Consider the following 16,428-nt stretch of genomic DNA (forward strand, 5'->3'; position numbering starts at 1 on the left):
ACATATTTTTTTAAACTTGAATCCATGTAGATTGATGAATGTGATTATGAGTTCATTTTCAGATATGAACATGAACTGACAGTTTAAATCTGTGAGAACTGCACGGAGAACTGGTTCTTGTTAAGGGTCAACTTGGACAACACTGTTGGTTGGTTTGCAGACTTTTTTCCTGTAATTAAGTCCAAATGGACACTTATCTGTCCAGACCCGACCTAATGGCTTCTATTCTGCAACACATTTGTAGTGATTGCACATCATGCCAGCTGCATGGGACCACTTTTTAATTGCTTTTAACATCTAGCGGGTGACAAAGGATGCGTTTTCATCCAGAAAATGACATAGAAACATATTATTCTGGTCAGATTGAACTCTTATTAAATAAACGATCAGGTGGGAGGCTTCAAACTGCACTTATTAAACGAACCTCTCTGAGACGCTGGCGGCGTTTGCCCACGACCTCAAGCAGACACCTGCTACATGCTCCGCAGCAACAGCTTGACATATATACAGTGCAACTCCAATGAAGTCGATAGCCGCAATAATTAACTTTATGACTCGGGTAATTATTGATTGCACTCAGGATCCAAAGAAGGTGCTTGTACTGATCTTCTCCTTGGCACATCTGCCCGCAGCTCGCTGTATAAATAGAGGAATTAAGCGATGCTCTTGTTGTTACGCGTTTACCAGCTTACACTGTAATTTATTTAAGAGCTCTTAATTGGACTAGTTACTCATTTGGCCCTCGTCGGTCCCACAGCAGAACAGAGCTCGATCACTGCACGCTGGGGCATGCTGGAATATGGAGCTACAGAGACATACTGTACACAGCCAGCTGTTTGATGTCTGCAGCATGCAGGCGTGCGCTGCACCACACAGCATAAATAAACACAAAAATCCCCCGGTGAGAGGACAGATCGACACACAGGAGACCTTATTTCAGGCTAATCAACTATTAATGTTGATTTGAAATTCAGGTTTTTTTTTTGTTGCCTTTTTTTCCCCCTCCTTCCCGTGCAGACTGCTCTCTGCAGTTATTCCTGGCTGAATGGAGGGTTTAAGCAGGAAGAAACAGACTAATTTGGATGAAACTGCACACCATATTTTCAACATCACCGCCTCTCCCAGCACACGTCCTTGCACGCAAGCCGCAAACAGCTGGACTCAGATCTCAGAGGACCAAATGGGTTGCTAAGGCGCCGTATTAAATGAGGCCGTATAAAATGTGTGTCAGTGGGTTCTGCCTGGCTTAGCACTCTCCACAATAAGTGCTAATGGAATAACTATAAGATGTATAAATGATCCCTGCTTTAATTCATAATAATGTTGGACCTCATTGCCTCGCCATTCAGCCCAATAGATTATGGAAAATAGCCCTAATGACTGTTGGAACAATGAGCAGAAAGGCATTATCATTCAGGGACACGTCAGCTTTGGAATAGCTGGCACTGCGCTTCTGCCCTTTCACTGAAGATCTGAAATACCAGCGGCCTGCGTGCAGTTAAAAAGAAGAGAAATGAAGAATTAAACCCAGGCTGCAGGGCACATTAATAACACGCTTTAATGTGGTAACAATTATCCGCGTCAGAAGGGCAGGAATCTTTTGTTCAGGTTGAATTATGTTAAATAAAAAACTAACACTTCATTTTGTAAATACGCCGCCTTAAATCCAAAGGGTTTGTTGCCTTAGAGACCTACTTAGTGCATGAAGACAAAGACACTGAAATTTTATGTTTTATTTTTTTTTTTGACAGTTTTTTAGAAAATAAATGCATAAAGGAGCAAATACCCTTATACAATCAGGGTCTCAAGACATCTAGTTGATTTATTTTTTTCCTTCAGTAACTACTACAAATACAATTTGGTAAAAATCCCTTCAACACTTAAAAGGAGGCAATAAAGCTAGTGTGGGGACAACTTTTTTCACCCCCACATTAGTAGTGTAACGCTTTAGTTGAATATAAATTCACATACGTTTCATGTAAAAACAGAGGGAGCTTTCACTGTAAGCTCATATTAGTGAGAGTCTTTGGTTTGCAGAAAAATATCTATGCAAGTTAGAGTGGTTATGTGCAGAATAAATACAGTAAACCTTCACTGCTGAAGACTTGCATGTCTAAACTGGTGCAACAGCACCCTCTAGTGGAGTATAATACCAAGGACAAAATGCCATTCCATTATCAATGTATTATAGTATTAGTAAAGCAACTGGGAGGGGGGGAAAGCATGATGGTTTACACAAGAAAACACACCATGAAGGCATAAGATTGTACTTGCTCTTAAAAAATTGTGGGGGAAAAAGACACACTGGCCAACAGCAATATTTTTCTCCATTAATTTTTTTTTTTTTGCTGTGTATTAGTCTGTTGGTTTGACATGTGGTCCACAAAATCTTAGAAGAAACAAAAAAACATGTGCAAAGTTATAAAAACAAAAAGAAATAACAAAGAATTGTCACATTTTATGATTGCACAGTGATTTCCCCATGATTAGACAAAAGTACAGGCCATTATAGTAGTCAGTAACATCCAAACACAAGAAAAACGTTGGCCTCTCTGTCTTTACTTCAGCTGTGGGGAAGCAAAGAAGCTTCCTTGGCGGATGGAGGCAGATGTGGCTTTGCTCCTACTCCCGAATCTAAGAGGTAGAAACCAAGGACTTGAAATGACACAGGCACCCTTTGCAGTTTAATATTAAAAGTAAATGTTATGTACTGAACCACTATACCCCTTGAACCTTTTCACATTTGGTCAACTTACAACCACAAACCACAAAGTGTTTTGTGTGACGGACCAACAGAGTGGTACATCGTTATGGAGAACAAAACGAATCTGGAAAGTGAGGCCTTTGTGTGTATTCAGCTCCCTAAACTCTAATATGCTTAAATAAAATCCAGCACAACCAATTGAGTTTTTTGGTCTGGATGCAAAACACCACGAGTGATGGAAACACATTCTGCTCAGCAAAACCAGTTAAAAAAAGCAAAAACCTGACTTTACAATGGAAAGGTTTCGACTGTTTGCGTGTTAGAATGGCCCAGTCCAAAGTCTAGACCTAAATCTTTTTGAGAGGCAATGTGTTTGCAGACACTCTCCATCCAATCCGACTGAGCTTGAGCTATTTTGCAAAGAAGAATGGGATTTTTAGTTTCTAGAAGACTAAATCTGGTCAAGACACTCCACAAAAGGGTTGCAGCAGTAACAGGACTGAAACAAAAGCGCCAACAAAGCATTAACTCAGTGCTGCTGAATACAAAGTTCCCAGATTTTACTGTTTCCTTTTACTGTCCCCTTTAAAATCACGACATCTGTGGTTGAAATGTGACAAAGTTGAAGGAGTATGAATGCTTCTGCAGAGCAGTGAAGCTATAAATGTGTTTAGCGTGTGTAAAGTGCTTACATGGTGCTACTGGAGAGGGTCTGCATAACCCGCTGAGACAGTGAGCTGGAGGACGGCGTCTTGGACATCATCTGGTGTTCTGGAGTGGTCACTGGCCCCAGAATGCTGACTGGACATTAAAAAACGGCAAAGCGGAAGAACCAGAGTCATTAACGTGTAAACACCAAGTCTCTGCCTATTTGCATGGAAGCTCAACTGTGGTTTTGGGGTTTGGTTTGCATGTTGATTGTGCTGGGAGGAAGTGAAAACAAGAACATAAAAAGTGTACTTCATGTACTTATAGCTGCTTTAAGTTGTCCTAAAAGACTGGCAAAAACTCTTTTTCCCGTTTTTTGGCTCCTAATATCTTGAAACATTGCCTTTTAATCATTGACTTCCTATTTTAGGTCTTTTTTCCAACAGCATTAGGCCCAGTGTGAGCTGACTTGCTCTTTTCATTTCCTCTGTTCTACTGTATTTAATATGTTTCCATCTTGGTTTTATCTCCTATTTTTGCACAGCCCTTGGTCCAAATGTCCTGTTTTTTTTAATGTGCTTTATAAAGAAATAAGATTTGGACATTTTCATCTTTGAACAAACTGCCAAAACTCACAAAAGCCAAAGACTCTTGACACTATATAACCTAAAATGTATGTACATAAAACAAAATGATGAGCTAAATGCTCCTTAACTTCAGAAACTTTGAGAGCTAACCATCAGACTCAGTGCTTGATTCAAGCAAAAAACTATTGGGTTTAGTTTGAGCAATTTCGCACCAAATTGTGAACAAAATCCCCTTGAAACGCTGCGAGTCTGACAAAAGCCGCTCTAAAAACGGTTTCATAATATGCTCCCGACAGTTTGACAGAGGAGCAGACAGGAGCCCTGAAGCACTCGGTGGAAATGCACCTGAAAGTCCATGAGTCAGAATACAACGGGGCACATTATATCCAGAATATCACAACAGTGTCAAAAACCAGAGAGCTGAAGTCTCACAAAACTCTGACTCGTTTTCGACGCTCCCATGTGTCATACCGTTGTGCGTCGGTCCACCTTTTTGGCTCGGACTGTCGGCGAGCTGAGCGGCCTCCATGCCTACGTTATCAGGATGTGCAAAGCGACTCCAGTAGCTCCCGGGAATGCTCAGCAGGCGCTCTACAATCTACGGAAATAGAAAATGAGCTGCTTTCTCCGTCACGAAAACCTCCCGAGGGTCACCAGGCATTAATCAAACCGGCGTAAACGGCGAACGCCTCTGAGCTCAGGAAGAACGTTCTGAGTGCAGTTTTTCTCGCTTCAAGCTTTACCCTCGGCTGTCTGCTGGTATCGTGCAGGATGGTCATGTGGTCTGGCTCAGCAACAGCATGACCCACCAGGGTGGGACCAAAGACTCTGGCCAGGTTGCTTGCGTCCATCTTAGTGTCCACGCTTTGAGACACCCTAGAGAGTGAACAAACAGGTTCTGGTAAATCTCTGGACGACGGACAACACGAAGCTTTGAGCGCTGCAGGAATACAGGTGATGAAAATGACTTGTGCAGGTGAATCATCAGACAGGCCAGCGTGTCCCGGTTGGGCTGAGGCAGCTCGCTGACGGCCTGGTACAGCACGGCCAGACTGTTGCCGTCGTCTTGTATGTCTGCGGAGAAACACGTGATTATCACCAACCGTGAAACAGACACAACCGCCCGCCAGTTCCTCCTGTAAGCTCGAAAACTCGCCGGCTGCTTCCATGAAGACTTTGTGGAGGCGGAAGGTGAGGAGCGGCTCGGGCAGATTTCGGAGGAAATCTTTGAGGACGCCTGTGATGACATTGATGTCCTCGACTTTGTTGAGAGGAGGCAGAGTCTTGCCCCGGACGAGCTTCTCCTTTAGCTCCTTCACCAGGCGCTCATGGCCAGACACTCTGTAAAGGCCGACCTGCAGAAACGGAGGAACGGAGAGCATGTCAGCAGGAGCTGGTTTCAACTTGTGATACCATAATATGACTGAGTCAGACTAACAGGAGAGGAATCATTGGAAGTATTATCAGTACAGGGAGAAGATTACAGCAGATCTGGAAACTAAGGCTATGCAACCTTATTGCCGAATGGATAAAAACCAGATTTCCCCTCAAAATTCTACATTTAATACCCCAGAATGACAAAGTGGGGGGAAAAACTGTGTGAAATGTGTCCATAAGTGTTCACAGCCACTGCTATGACAATCACCAAGTTCAGGTGTATTCTGCATCCACTGATCCCGTTCAGACATTACTACAATGACTTAGTAACCACCAGGGAAAATTCAGCTCATTGGACATGATTTCAAAGACACACAAGTCAAACATGTAGACATCAGAGCAGAAATAGAGCAACTGAAGGAGTTGTCTCTACTAGAGGCCAAAAAACATCAATAATAAGAAGGAAACACCCGTTTTAACATTTGAATGGTTGTACTTCCTCTGTGGCTTCTGTCCGTAACGGAAAATCTGAGCTGGTCCAGAATCTGGACACAGACCACAGCTGTGATGATGTGAATCAAAGCAAAATTACATATTTTAAACAAATATCAGTCTGAACACCCCTCATTGTTTCCAAAACTCCTTTTATATCCGGTAGATGTGTGATCATGTGATAAATAATAAAGTCTAGAAACCCAAGCACTAGATTTCCTTTTTTACATACATGTCTGATGTCAGACCAGGAGAGACTAAACTCTGATCTTATGAACCTGAAAAACAACTTAATATGTCTGGAGAACAGTGAACTGCTAATCACCGTGATAACACGACCCCTGCTTTGAAGCACGGTGGTGGCAGAATCATGTCGTGGGGATGTTTATTGGTTAGGAGCTGGGGGGCTAATCTAGAGCGTAGAACAATAGAAACCGAACAGAGAAGTTCTTCAAGGAAATCTGCTCAGGAACTCAGATTAAAGTGACAAATTATCTTCATACACTTTAATCCAAATGAACATCTGCAGAACGGCTTCAAAACAGCTGGCTATCTGACAAAGGCTGAGAGGATGTGCAGAGAAGAATGGTAGAAAATAGCAACAACAAAGACTTTTAAAGACATACCTAAGAAAACCCGAGGTAGTCATTGCTGCAAATGTGCTTCATACCGAGCAAATTATTAATAGTTTGTCTTTAATCACATTTTTAAACATTCAAAATTAACCTTATTATTGTCATTTTGCGTGTAGGATCTTAAGGGAAAGTGAAAAATATTCCATTGTTACATTAACGAAAGGTGAAAAAAAATCAAAATGCCTGGGATACGTTCCAGATGCACTGGAAGGCAACAAGAAACACATTTCCCAACCCCGGTCTGACCTCATGAAGGCCTCTGCGTTCAATCTCTTTAATGCAGTAGATCACCAGGGCCGGGATCATGGGGGAGGTGGGCGGAGCAAAGTCAGCCAGAGTAGCCTGCACAAAAATGACATCTTTTTATCAAACACATAATCAGAAAATGCCTGTCAGAGTTCATTCATCAAATCACCTTGTATTCATATAACCTATTTAAAAACTGTAATATCAAACTTTGCTTTACAAAGCGGGAGGTATTAACTAACAGGGATATAAAAGACCATATAAAATATCAGAAAAATGTTAAGAAAAACCAAATTTAAAATAGACATTTGGGACAAATACTGAGCAATAATAATAATAATAATAATAATAATAATAATAATAATAATAATAATAATAAAGACCCTTCACTATCTACATCATATTCATGTTGGATGAAGTCACAATATTTTAGATTGGACCCCTTTCAATTTATAAGGGAATGCCACAGAAATAAAGCCTGTCTGAATTCTGAGAATATCCTCTATTACTGCCACCTTTGTTCCTTTAAAACGCCGCGCTGGTCAGAGTCTCCACCTGAGCCTGGTGCTCAGTCGGTCTGATAATTCCTGTAATCTACCTCCATAGTGAAAGCAAACCGCTCGGTTAATGTGAACCTAGTCTTTTTAAAAGCTGTGAAGACTGTGAAAGTCATGTAGTGTGTTCTCCGCCTAAATGTACGAAAGAAGGGAATTTTATAATCAACCACAACGCTTTTCTGAAACAAGGAATCCTAAAACCCTAAAGTGGACTGGAAGGCAGTCGGACGGCTGGGAAAGATGCAATAAGCTCTGGATTTTTATCCCCTGCCAAAATCAGAGGTGCTGCATTTTGCAGACGCCTTAGTGATAACGGATTAAGGCCAATATAGAGAAAATTACATAATAGAAACAAAATGCGAGTAATAGAGGCCTTTTGCCTACAATGGTTTGGTTGACTCCACCTGCCATGGAAAGGAAACATGAATGAAGCAATCAGAACACACCTCTGCTCCCTTGATGGGCGTTTCAAGAGCTGAGGGATTACAGGGCAGCGGACAGTTTTCCCGACACTCTGGATGGGTCACCATCCTGCAGTCCTGGCAGCGAAGACAAAGCTTGCCGAACTTGGTTCTTCTTCCACAAGGCACACAGAACTCGGACTTGATCACCTTGTTGATGAAGAATGCGGTTTAATCAAGCAGAATGCGTTGGTTTTAGAATGAACATGTTTGAACAAGCAAGTACTCAGTCCAACCGTTTTGGGGATGAAGTGGTGCTTCTTCCCCCCTTTGGTCCGAGCTGAGACCGGCATGCCGGGGGCTTCACCAACGGTCTTGGAGTGGTTGGTGGTGCTCGTCTCAGCCAACACTGCACATCGTTTGTTGGTCAAATAACAAAAGATCAGTAAGAATGAGTTTAACCAAACATTTTGCTTCCATTCATTAGAAATCACATCTTAAAGTCCGAAAAAAAAAAAAAAGTGAAATAAAAAGAAAAGTTCTCACCGCTCCTCCTGCTGCGGGTCCAGTAAGGCACAGTTTCAATGGTGGAGACGGCCTCAACAACGCCACCGCCCGCGGGCACGGTGGTGGTTATTTTGGCCACAATAGACTCATTCTGAATCTAATCAAAAAGGAACACTTTATGTGGACTTAATCCTCAGCAATCCTAACTTTTAGAACACAAAAACAGGATCTTTTTTCATGTTGTGGAGCTCAATTAGCTGCAGAGGGCAGCATTACCCTGTCTGATGTACGTCCTGTGGAGCGGGACCTCTTCCCTGCTTGTGGAGGGCCATCGGCGAGTTTTCTGGAGGAGCGCTGATGTTTCAGATATAATTCCAAAAACCAGTAAAAAGAAAACAAATTAGAGCCAGTGGACTGGATCGCAACCAGTCTTCAGACAAAATGCCTAAACCATTAGATCATCCCTGTGAAAAAAGGAGCTTCTGTTTAAAGCGTGACTCACGCGTTTCTGCCGTTTGCGAAGTCTCACAATCTTCATGGCAGAAGAATCCCAGTCCTAAAGGAGAGACGGGGAGGAGATATGGACATGTCGCACCACTTCATTAATGAGGTCCTTACATACAGCAGCTATAACTGTTTGATGCAGAAAGCTTACCAGAGAGTCATCCGTTTGGTCGTAGCTGATATCTGACAGCAGAGACGTTGATTCATCAATTCTAGTTAATCTGTAAAACACATTCAGCAGCAGTGAACAATAACTTTCTCACATTACAGCGGATCAAGGTGCAGAATTCACTGATTAATAAGTTTATCTGTGCTGTTACTATGCTTTTTCATGAGTACACAGCTCCTGGAAAAAGTAAGTACACATCATTAACGTTTCCACATTTTATTATACATTACAAATATAACCTAATGCATTTTATTGTGATTTTCTGAGATACAGGAACCCAAAGTAGTGCACAGTTGCAAACAGGGAGGAAAAGAACACACAGCTTGAATGTCTTTAACAATTAAAAGATGTGACGAGTGGGGTGAACATCTGCACTGGTTCCCATGTGCTGATACTTTGTAGAACCACCACTTGCTGCGGGTCTTTTGGGGTAAGTCACAACCAGGCCAACACCACATAGAAATAGGTAATCTAGTCAGATGAAACCAAAACATTAACTTTTGGTCATGATCGACATAATAGGAGGAAAAATAACACTGAACATCTCACTCCACCCTGAAACCTGCTGGTGGCATACGTTATGGTGCATTCAGACTGAACGCAGCATCCAGTCTTTGCTTCACAAAGACAAAATGGTCGAACACATCAGCATCAGCAAACCTGGTAGAGACATGCACCAAAAGGCTTGTAGCTGCAACTTAATATTTTAAAAATCTGCCATTTAGTATATTAAAAATACATTTAACGTCATCCAAATTCCCTTTTTTTATTGTCTGATGTTAGCGTCTACATTTGGCCATTTAATCTCAACCTGTTCACCCGTCGTATCATGCAGAAGGAAAACAGAGCAGACATGCAGCAAATCTTAAGACCGGCGAGTGTGAGGCTGACCTTCGGCTGGAGTTGAGGTTGGTTTTTGCGCCTTGTGCTGACTGCGAATGGGCGCTGAGAAAGGCCAGGGCAGACCGCTGCTCCTCACTTAAATGCACACTGCTGCCGTTATTCTCTGAAATCAGCAGATCCCGGATCAGCTGCAGCTGGCGCTCCTTTTATACCCACAAAGGGACAGACAGGGTGACAATGCAGAATTAATTTGTGATGACAACGGGCAGATCTAGCTTCTTCATCACATTTTACAACAGCCCTATGAACAACTCTGCAGACAGAAAACTCATAAAAAAGGAAGTTTGACACCAACTAGTTTCTCATAGACCGCTTCTGCCTTCTGCCGTCGACGGATCTCCACGTCCACCTGGTTTCGTGCGTGTTTCAGTTTGACTTCCAGGGCGCACCTCTCCGTTTCTACTTTGGTCAACATCTCTTTGCAGGAAACCAGCTCTTCGCCTGCCAACAGCCACTTCTTGCGACAGTCCTCGAAGTTCCTTGCTATCTGGAGGAACTCTACAGTAGAGGAGAAGGGCGGATCAGTTACTTCAACATTCACCTAACACAGTGAGCCACGCACTGTAATTAGCTGCACAATGAATTCAATCACTTTATTTAGCCCAATAGTGCGATGCACAGCATCAAAATGTTAAAGGTCTGATTGGACGTCAGTTTTAGTAGGTTTTTATAGTTTAGATCTCCTTAATTTATGCTGTGCAACCCAATATTGTATGTGGCAAGTTGCATGGACTTATCTCTGCCCTAGATACTGATTTTAGTAACTAAGATGCCAAACCTAAGGGAGAATGTTGGAACTTTGCAATAGGGCTGAACAATTAATCGTATTTTCAATATAATCGTGATTTATAAAAACGCATATTCCAAATCGCAGAGGTCTGCAATTTTTGGCTATGTAATAATTAGGAAATTAGACACATACATTAGGTGTCAGTAAAATGTTTAAAGTGGGTTTGCCTCCACATGGAAGGGAAGACAGTTGCAGCACTGAGATAATCTAATTTTATTACCTGGTTTAGAGTTTATATAATCATACAAAGCATTAAGTACGGGTCAATCAGTTTATTACATAGACTTGCTTGTTGGTTGCACTTTGCACGTTATGTTCAACAAGGATTGATGTCCGAATCAATTAAAAGCTGTTCTCTTGAATAATATTCTGATTAATAGAAACATTAAAAGTTCTTGTTTTAAATAGTCCTTTTTTACAAGCATCTTTATTTAGAGGTCATTTTTGTTGCTTGTGGTTAATGCAGAGAAAAGTCAAAATTGCAATTTTGGTTGAAATATATCGAAGGCAGAACGCGATCATTTCTGCTCCGAGTTTAGATGCTATGGGTCTTTTAGCACCTTATCTGCACAGCGAGGAAACAAATTGATTTGTTGTTTGTATATGTTTAAAAAGTCATGAAAAATCAAACTGGAAAAAAAACCCACATTAAATTGCAATATTAAGAAAAAAAATATATCGCAATTTGATTATTTTCCAAAATCGTTCAGCCCTACTTTGCAAAGATTTGACAAAAAGTGGGCTGATTTCCATATCACTATTACTGCAATCACGATGAATACTTGATTTAAAACGCAATTCTCACAGACTTAAAGGGCTGTAAAAGAAAATAAATAAAAACATTTTTGAAAGATAAATCTTCAAGTGTCATAACACTATGAACACATTGATGCAAGTTTACAGCCTTCAGCAAATTGGCCGTTAGCTGCTTATTTTTTTTAAAGAATCCAGTGAAATATTCAAGCGCAACTGTGAGAGATGGTCGTTTCACAGCTCGGCTTTCTTTAGTTATCAGTTTTGTGTGCAGAACTAATTTGTGTGAATTGAGAATACAAGATACTATTAAATTAGAATATTAGACAGATATTGCTATATATAACGTCAAAATCTAATACTAATAATAGTATTACAAAAAATATAAATAAAAAAAGTTAGTATGAGTGATTGTAAGATGTTCCTATATAGAGGCCAGGATGTAACTATGGACCCTGAAAAAAAAAAAAAAAAATCACAGGCTGTGAGAAAAGACAAATTAAGAGCTGGAAAATGGACAAACAGATTTATGGACAGATGGGGAAAGTGAATAAATACAACTTTTTGATACCGTGACAAGAAAACAGAAACGTAAGTATTTTCTGTATATACTTTCAAATATTATTTGTATTTATCTAGACCTGGAACAGACTTAAATCAATAGACTGTGCAGCAACATGTACTGCTGCAGCACTAAGCATGGCAATAAGTGAGGAACAGACCGCATACCGCAGTGAGGTCTGGTGGTGACTTACGTGGTTCGGTGCTCTCATTCAGAGCGTCCAGCTGAGCTCTGAGACCCTGGAACTGGTTATACAGGTTCACAACAGACTCCATGCTGTCTCACTTCAGCTATGAGCACAAAGAAACGAGTTAGTCGGCTAATAGCTCTGTTTTGTGCGTGACTAACATCGTTTTAAAGCTACAAATCAAACCCGGACTTGTGTTTGAATGGCGCCATTTCAAACACTACCTCGATTTAAAGTTAACATGCAATATATTCCGTAAAGCTACAGTGAAGACGCAGTCGAGGCACATACAAAAGTGTGGCTCGAAAACTATTTTACCATGTTGCTAGTGTGCGTTAGCCCCTAATTAACCACGTAAGACACGAATCACAAAACAGTTACCTGACCAGCATACAGCTTGAGGAAATGTGAAATAACAGCGGAGGTCTGGTTGTGTGTTGCCACAGCATGAACGCAGCCACGCCTGACTACTCTGCACATTCCTTTAGTTCAAAATCAGCGCCGGTTTTCTTCTTCGTCAGATAAAAGTGGACACGCGGGAGCTCTGCTGCCCCCACGCCGCCAGACTTGTCACTGCACAGAGGAGGGCGAGTGACGAGAGAAGTGCACGGAAATATCTGACATTCATGTCTGTCAAAAGGATAGTTTGGGTGTTTTATCTGGGTGAGGTTCGTTTAAAAGGCTGTTAATTAAAAGTATGGTACCTGTAGTAGGTAAGACATTAATCTGGAGAAAAATTTGGTGTGTGTTCCACAGCTGGGAAGGTTTAAAACCGTCCCATGTTTTCTCCATTTGTGGATAGCTAGTGGGTGTGTGTGGTTTACTGTTATCCCAAAGCCTTAGAAATGACTTTATTTATGTGACCTCTTTCACAACCCTTCCTGAATCGGTTTCCCTAAATCTGAAACACACGTATAATACAAATAACCCTAAATACAAATTTCAAACACAAGTGAACCTTGTGTCTTTCAATGTAAACTGAATTGTAGGAAGAGATTATGCATAAAACCCTTTGCAATATGCAGTCATCAATTGTGTGCTGTTGTCTTCGTCCCGTGCTTTTGGGATGCACACGACAGGTTCATTAATCAGCTGCTGCTGGCATATCTGGGTGAAGCAACTGCTCTGCCGTGCAACATTTAATGACCATAACACTCTCACACACAGAGTGGATCACTTGTCTATGTACACACACACACACACATACATAAATATAGATAGATAGATAGATAGATAGATAGATAGATAGATAGATAGATAGATAGATAGATAGATAGATAGATAGATAGATAGATAGATAGATAGATAGATAGATAGATAGATAGATAGATAGATAGATAGATAGATAGATAGATAGATCCAGTAAATAATCTTAACAGTATGTCAACAGACTGCAGCTGTTTTCTATATACCTGCTTGATTTTTCTTTGTAATGCACAAGTCATCCTGGCATCATACTGCCCCCTCAAGTACTGCATGCATGTCTACTGAGCACTGCGAGTCCATTATTGTTGATTTGAGATAATAGGATCTGTCAGTCAATACAGCCTTTCTGTTTTTATCAATAATTCATGTCTACAGGTACATTTCCTGCAGTCAAGCATCATTTAACTCCCAACACTCTGTTTTTTATTGGTCACTGCCTAGTCCTTCAATACTGAGAGGAACATTTGCAATAACTGTCAATATCCAGGGCCCCACAAAAGTATTCACACTCCTTGAACCTTTGTCACATATTGCCACAAATTTCAATGCATTTTAATGGGATTGTATGCGACAGACCAACATAAACTAGATTCTACTTCTGAAGTGGAAGGCAAAGGACATGTTTTTCCGCAACTAAAAATCTGACAAGAATGGTTTGTATTCAATACCTTTTATTCTGATAGCCCCAACGAAAATCTGGTATGACCAATTGCCTTCAGACGTAACCTAATATGTAAACAGAGTCAATACACGTGTAATACAATTTGAGTTTAAATATAGCTGCTAAAACTATCAGAGGTTAGAAAGCATTAGTGAATGAAAAACATCACGAAGACCTAGAAACACAGAAGACAAGTGAGTGAGGAACTTTTTTTTGGAGGAGCTGCAGAATCTATAGCTCATGTGGTCTTGTCTTTCAACAAGACAAATGTTAGTTGTGTGCTCCACAAATATGGATGTAAGAGCGATTGTTAAAAGAAAGCCAAAAGAAGTCCAAGTATGCCAGGCTCCCTAAAAGCCTCACAGGGGACACAGTAAACATGTGAACGAAGGTGCTTTGGTAAAATGAGACCAAAATAAAGCTATTTGACCCACATGCAAGGCATTCCATGTGGTGGAAATCTAACACTGCACATCAAACTGAACACAGCATCCCCAGGATGAATCATTGTGGTGGCAGCTTAATGCTTTAGGGACACTTTTCTTCAGCACAAACAGGGAAGCCGCTCAGAGTTCATGGGATGCTGAATGGAGCTGAATGGTGGTTTGGAAAAAATTGATCTATCTATAAAAATGTCTATCTCATCAAATCCCAATAAAATACACAAAGGTTTGTGGTTTTAAAGTGGAAAACAACATGAATACATTTGTAATCTACTGTAACAAGTGACCTTTAAGAAATGTAAAGATTAAATACGTTTGAGGAACATTTAAAAAAATAACTCATTAAGAAAGATGTGAAAAATAGATGCAACCTCTTTGCTGATTCTATCCAAACAGCTATAACAAATCTACATACCTACACGAAATAATGAAGCATTGCAACCCAGTAATGTTTACTGCAAAGATACAGTCTTTCTTTATTGGAGTTCCACTTGCATGTATAAAAAGAGCACGTGTACATCAAAAATCTCTCAGTTTCAAATCAAACCACTGTAACTTTCCCTGGAGAAGAAAAGGATCTACTAATGCATGGAAGTTGAAGTGGGAGCACCTGCAGATTGTGCTGACTCCGGGGTCGGCCCTGCACAGCGGAACCTTTGAAGGGGTAATGGATCTCTAAACAGCCTCATGGGTAACACTCTGCAAATGTACAGCAGAGCTACTAAGGAGTGTACATTGGAGCAGAGCACACCCTCCTAACATACTTGTGTGTGTACATAAGACAAAGTAAAAAACTTTAGGATATAAGAAATTTCTTCGCTTACATACTGGTTCTGTGTGCTAATATTTCTTTAATGAGACAAACACAGCAATGTGAGTCCTTGTAATGTTGCACTTTCGTGTAAAGGGTTCAGACCACATTATGAAACAAAAAATAATAATTACCATGGAAGTGGATAATGTAAATCTACAAAAATTGTGTGCAATCCAATATACCTTAAATTACTAAAAATATTGTGTTTTTTAACTTAGAATATGGTGTTGTGGTGAAATTTGAGCACTTTGATAGTCCAGAATTTCAGCAAGCACATTAAGATTCAGCATTACAGTTCAGTTATCAATATCGGCAGACTGATCAAAAACTGAACAATACAAACATTTTAAAGGCAGCATTTTCTTTAAAGCTGTGGTTATTGAATTTCTATAACAAAGGACCACCTAAGTAAATAATTAAGCTTTTTAAGTAGCACCATACTGAGAGATTGTAAAACAGCATAGCAAAAACAGGACCTAAACCTCTCCACATTAAGTGTTAGAAAGGCAACCAAAAAAAAAAAGAAAAACAGATGAAAGAAAAAAAATACATGCTTATCCACTGGCGCCTGCATGATTGGGTTAAGAATGCAATTTATTCGTTCATTGTGTTTTTTTCTTAGAAGTGGACATTTTTTGGTTTGTACTTGTAGATAATTAAAAGAAAGCCCCCCTCGAAGTTGAATATAGCTGGGAAGGTGGAACGTTTCCAATTAACCCTGACCTCTGAATCCAATATGGCAGCCTTGGACATAAAACTGTCATGGCCACTGAAAAATAGTGTACTTTAACTTGATTTTTTTTTTTTAAAAATCTCATTTAATGTCTAACACATGCACTACTAAACTGCAGAGAAATATTTTCCAATTAGCCTGGTTTCCAAAACTGCTGAGAAGGATGCATCTGTAGATTGTAAGATGGAGGTTTAAATGTTTAGGCTTTTCAGAAACTCAAACATTGATTGTCTCGTGGAACTGGCCGTTTTCCCTCAGTATTTTCAGCTTTCCCTCTTTTCTCTTACTTTTGGCAGTGCACATGATTTTGAAAACCATAGTCATACTTGTAAATTAGGTCAGTGCTTCCAACTTAGCGACTTGGTCGCTATATTTAGTGACTTTTTTTTCTTAAAAAAAAACGACTAGCGTCCAATCTAGCAACCTTTTTCTGTGTTATTGGCAACTTTGGTGACTTTGTGTAGAAGTCAATCCATACTCAGTTACTGTCTTGAGGCAGTAACTGAGAAGCGGGGGGGCAGTCCCTCCCCGCTTCTCCAAGCGCCGTCT

The 16,428-nt window shown here is 40.5% G+C and overlaps 1 protein-coding gene across 1 annotated transcript; it reads right to left on the minus strand.

The window, feature by feature from the left end:
• Positions 1 to 2,318: 2,318 nt before the first annotated feature.
• LOC105931872 (rac GTPase-activating protein 1) lies at positions 2,319 to 12,546 on the minus strand. The gene is made up of 17 exons (XM_012870755.3): positions 12,404 to 12,546; positions 12,029 to 12,125; positions 10,026 to 10,228; positions 9,719 to 9,873; positions 8,810 to 8,879; positions 8,657 to 8,710; positions 8,431 to 8,508; positions 8,194 to 8,311; positions 7,944 to 8,056; positions 7,693 to 7,857; positions 6,690 to 6,785; positions 5,096 to 5,294; positions 4,908 to 5,013; positions 4,683 to 4,815; positions 4,411 to 4,537; positions 3,397 to 3,505; positions 2,319 to 2,634 (listed from the first exon to the last, which is right to left on the minus strand). The coding sequence occupies exons 2-17, from the start codon at positions 12,108 to 12,110 to the stop codon at positions 2,559 to 2,561; spliced, it is 1,884 nt and encodes a 627-aa protein (XP_012726209.2). The 5' UTR covers positions 12,111 to 12,125; positions 12,404 to 12,546; the 3' UTR covers positions 2,319 to 2,558.
• Between the last annotated feature and the right edge of the window lie 3,882 nt (positions 12,547 to 16,428).

This window comes from Fundulus heteroclitus, chromosome 20, assembly GCF_011125445.2.
Source record: "Fundulus heteroclitus isolate FHET01 chromosome 20, MU-UCD_Fhet_4.1, whole genome shotgun sequence".
Taxonomy (NCBI): domain Eukaryota; kingdom Metazoa; phylum Chordata; class Actinopteri; order Cyprinodontiformes; family Fundulidae; genus Fundulus; species Fundulus heteroclitus.

What these genes read in the sequence shown, in the direction of transcription:
- LOC105931872 (XM_012870755.3), bottom strand. Translation starts at nt 12,110, where the DNA reads ATGGAGTCTGTTGTGAACCTGTATAACCAGTTCCAGGGTCTCAGAGCT. An exon ending in GAATGAGAGCACCGAACCAC is followed by an intron (nt 10,229 to 12,028) that starts GTAAGTCACCAC and finishes CCTCTACTGTAG; the next exon opens with AGTTCCTCCAGATAGCAAGG. An exon ending in ACCAAACGGATGACTCTCTG is followed by an intron (nt 8,711 to 8,809) that starts GTAAGCTTTCTG and finishes TCTCTCCTTTAG; the next exon opens with GACTGGGATTCTTCTGCCAT.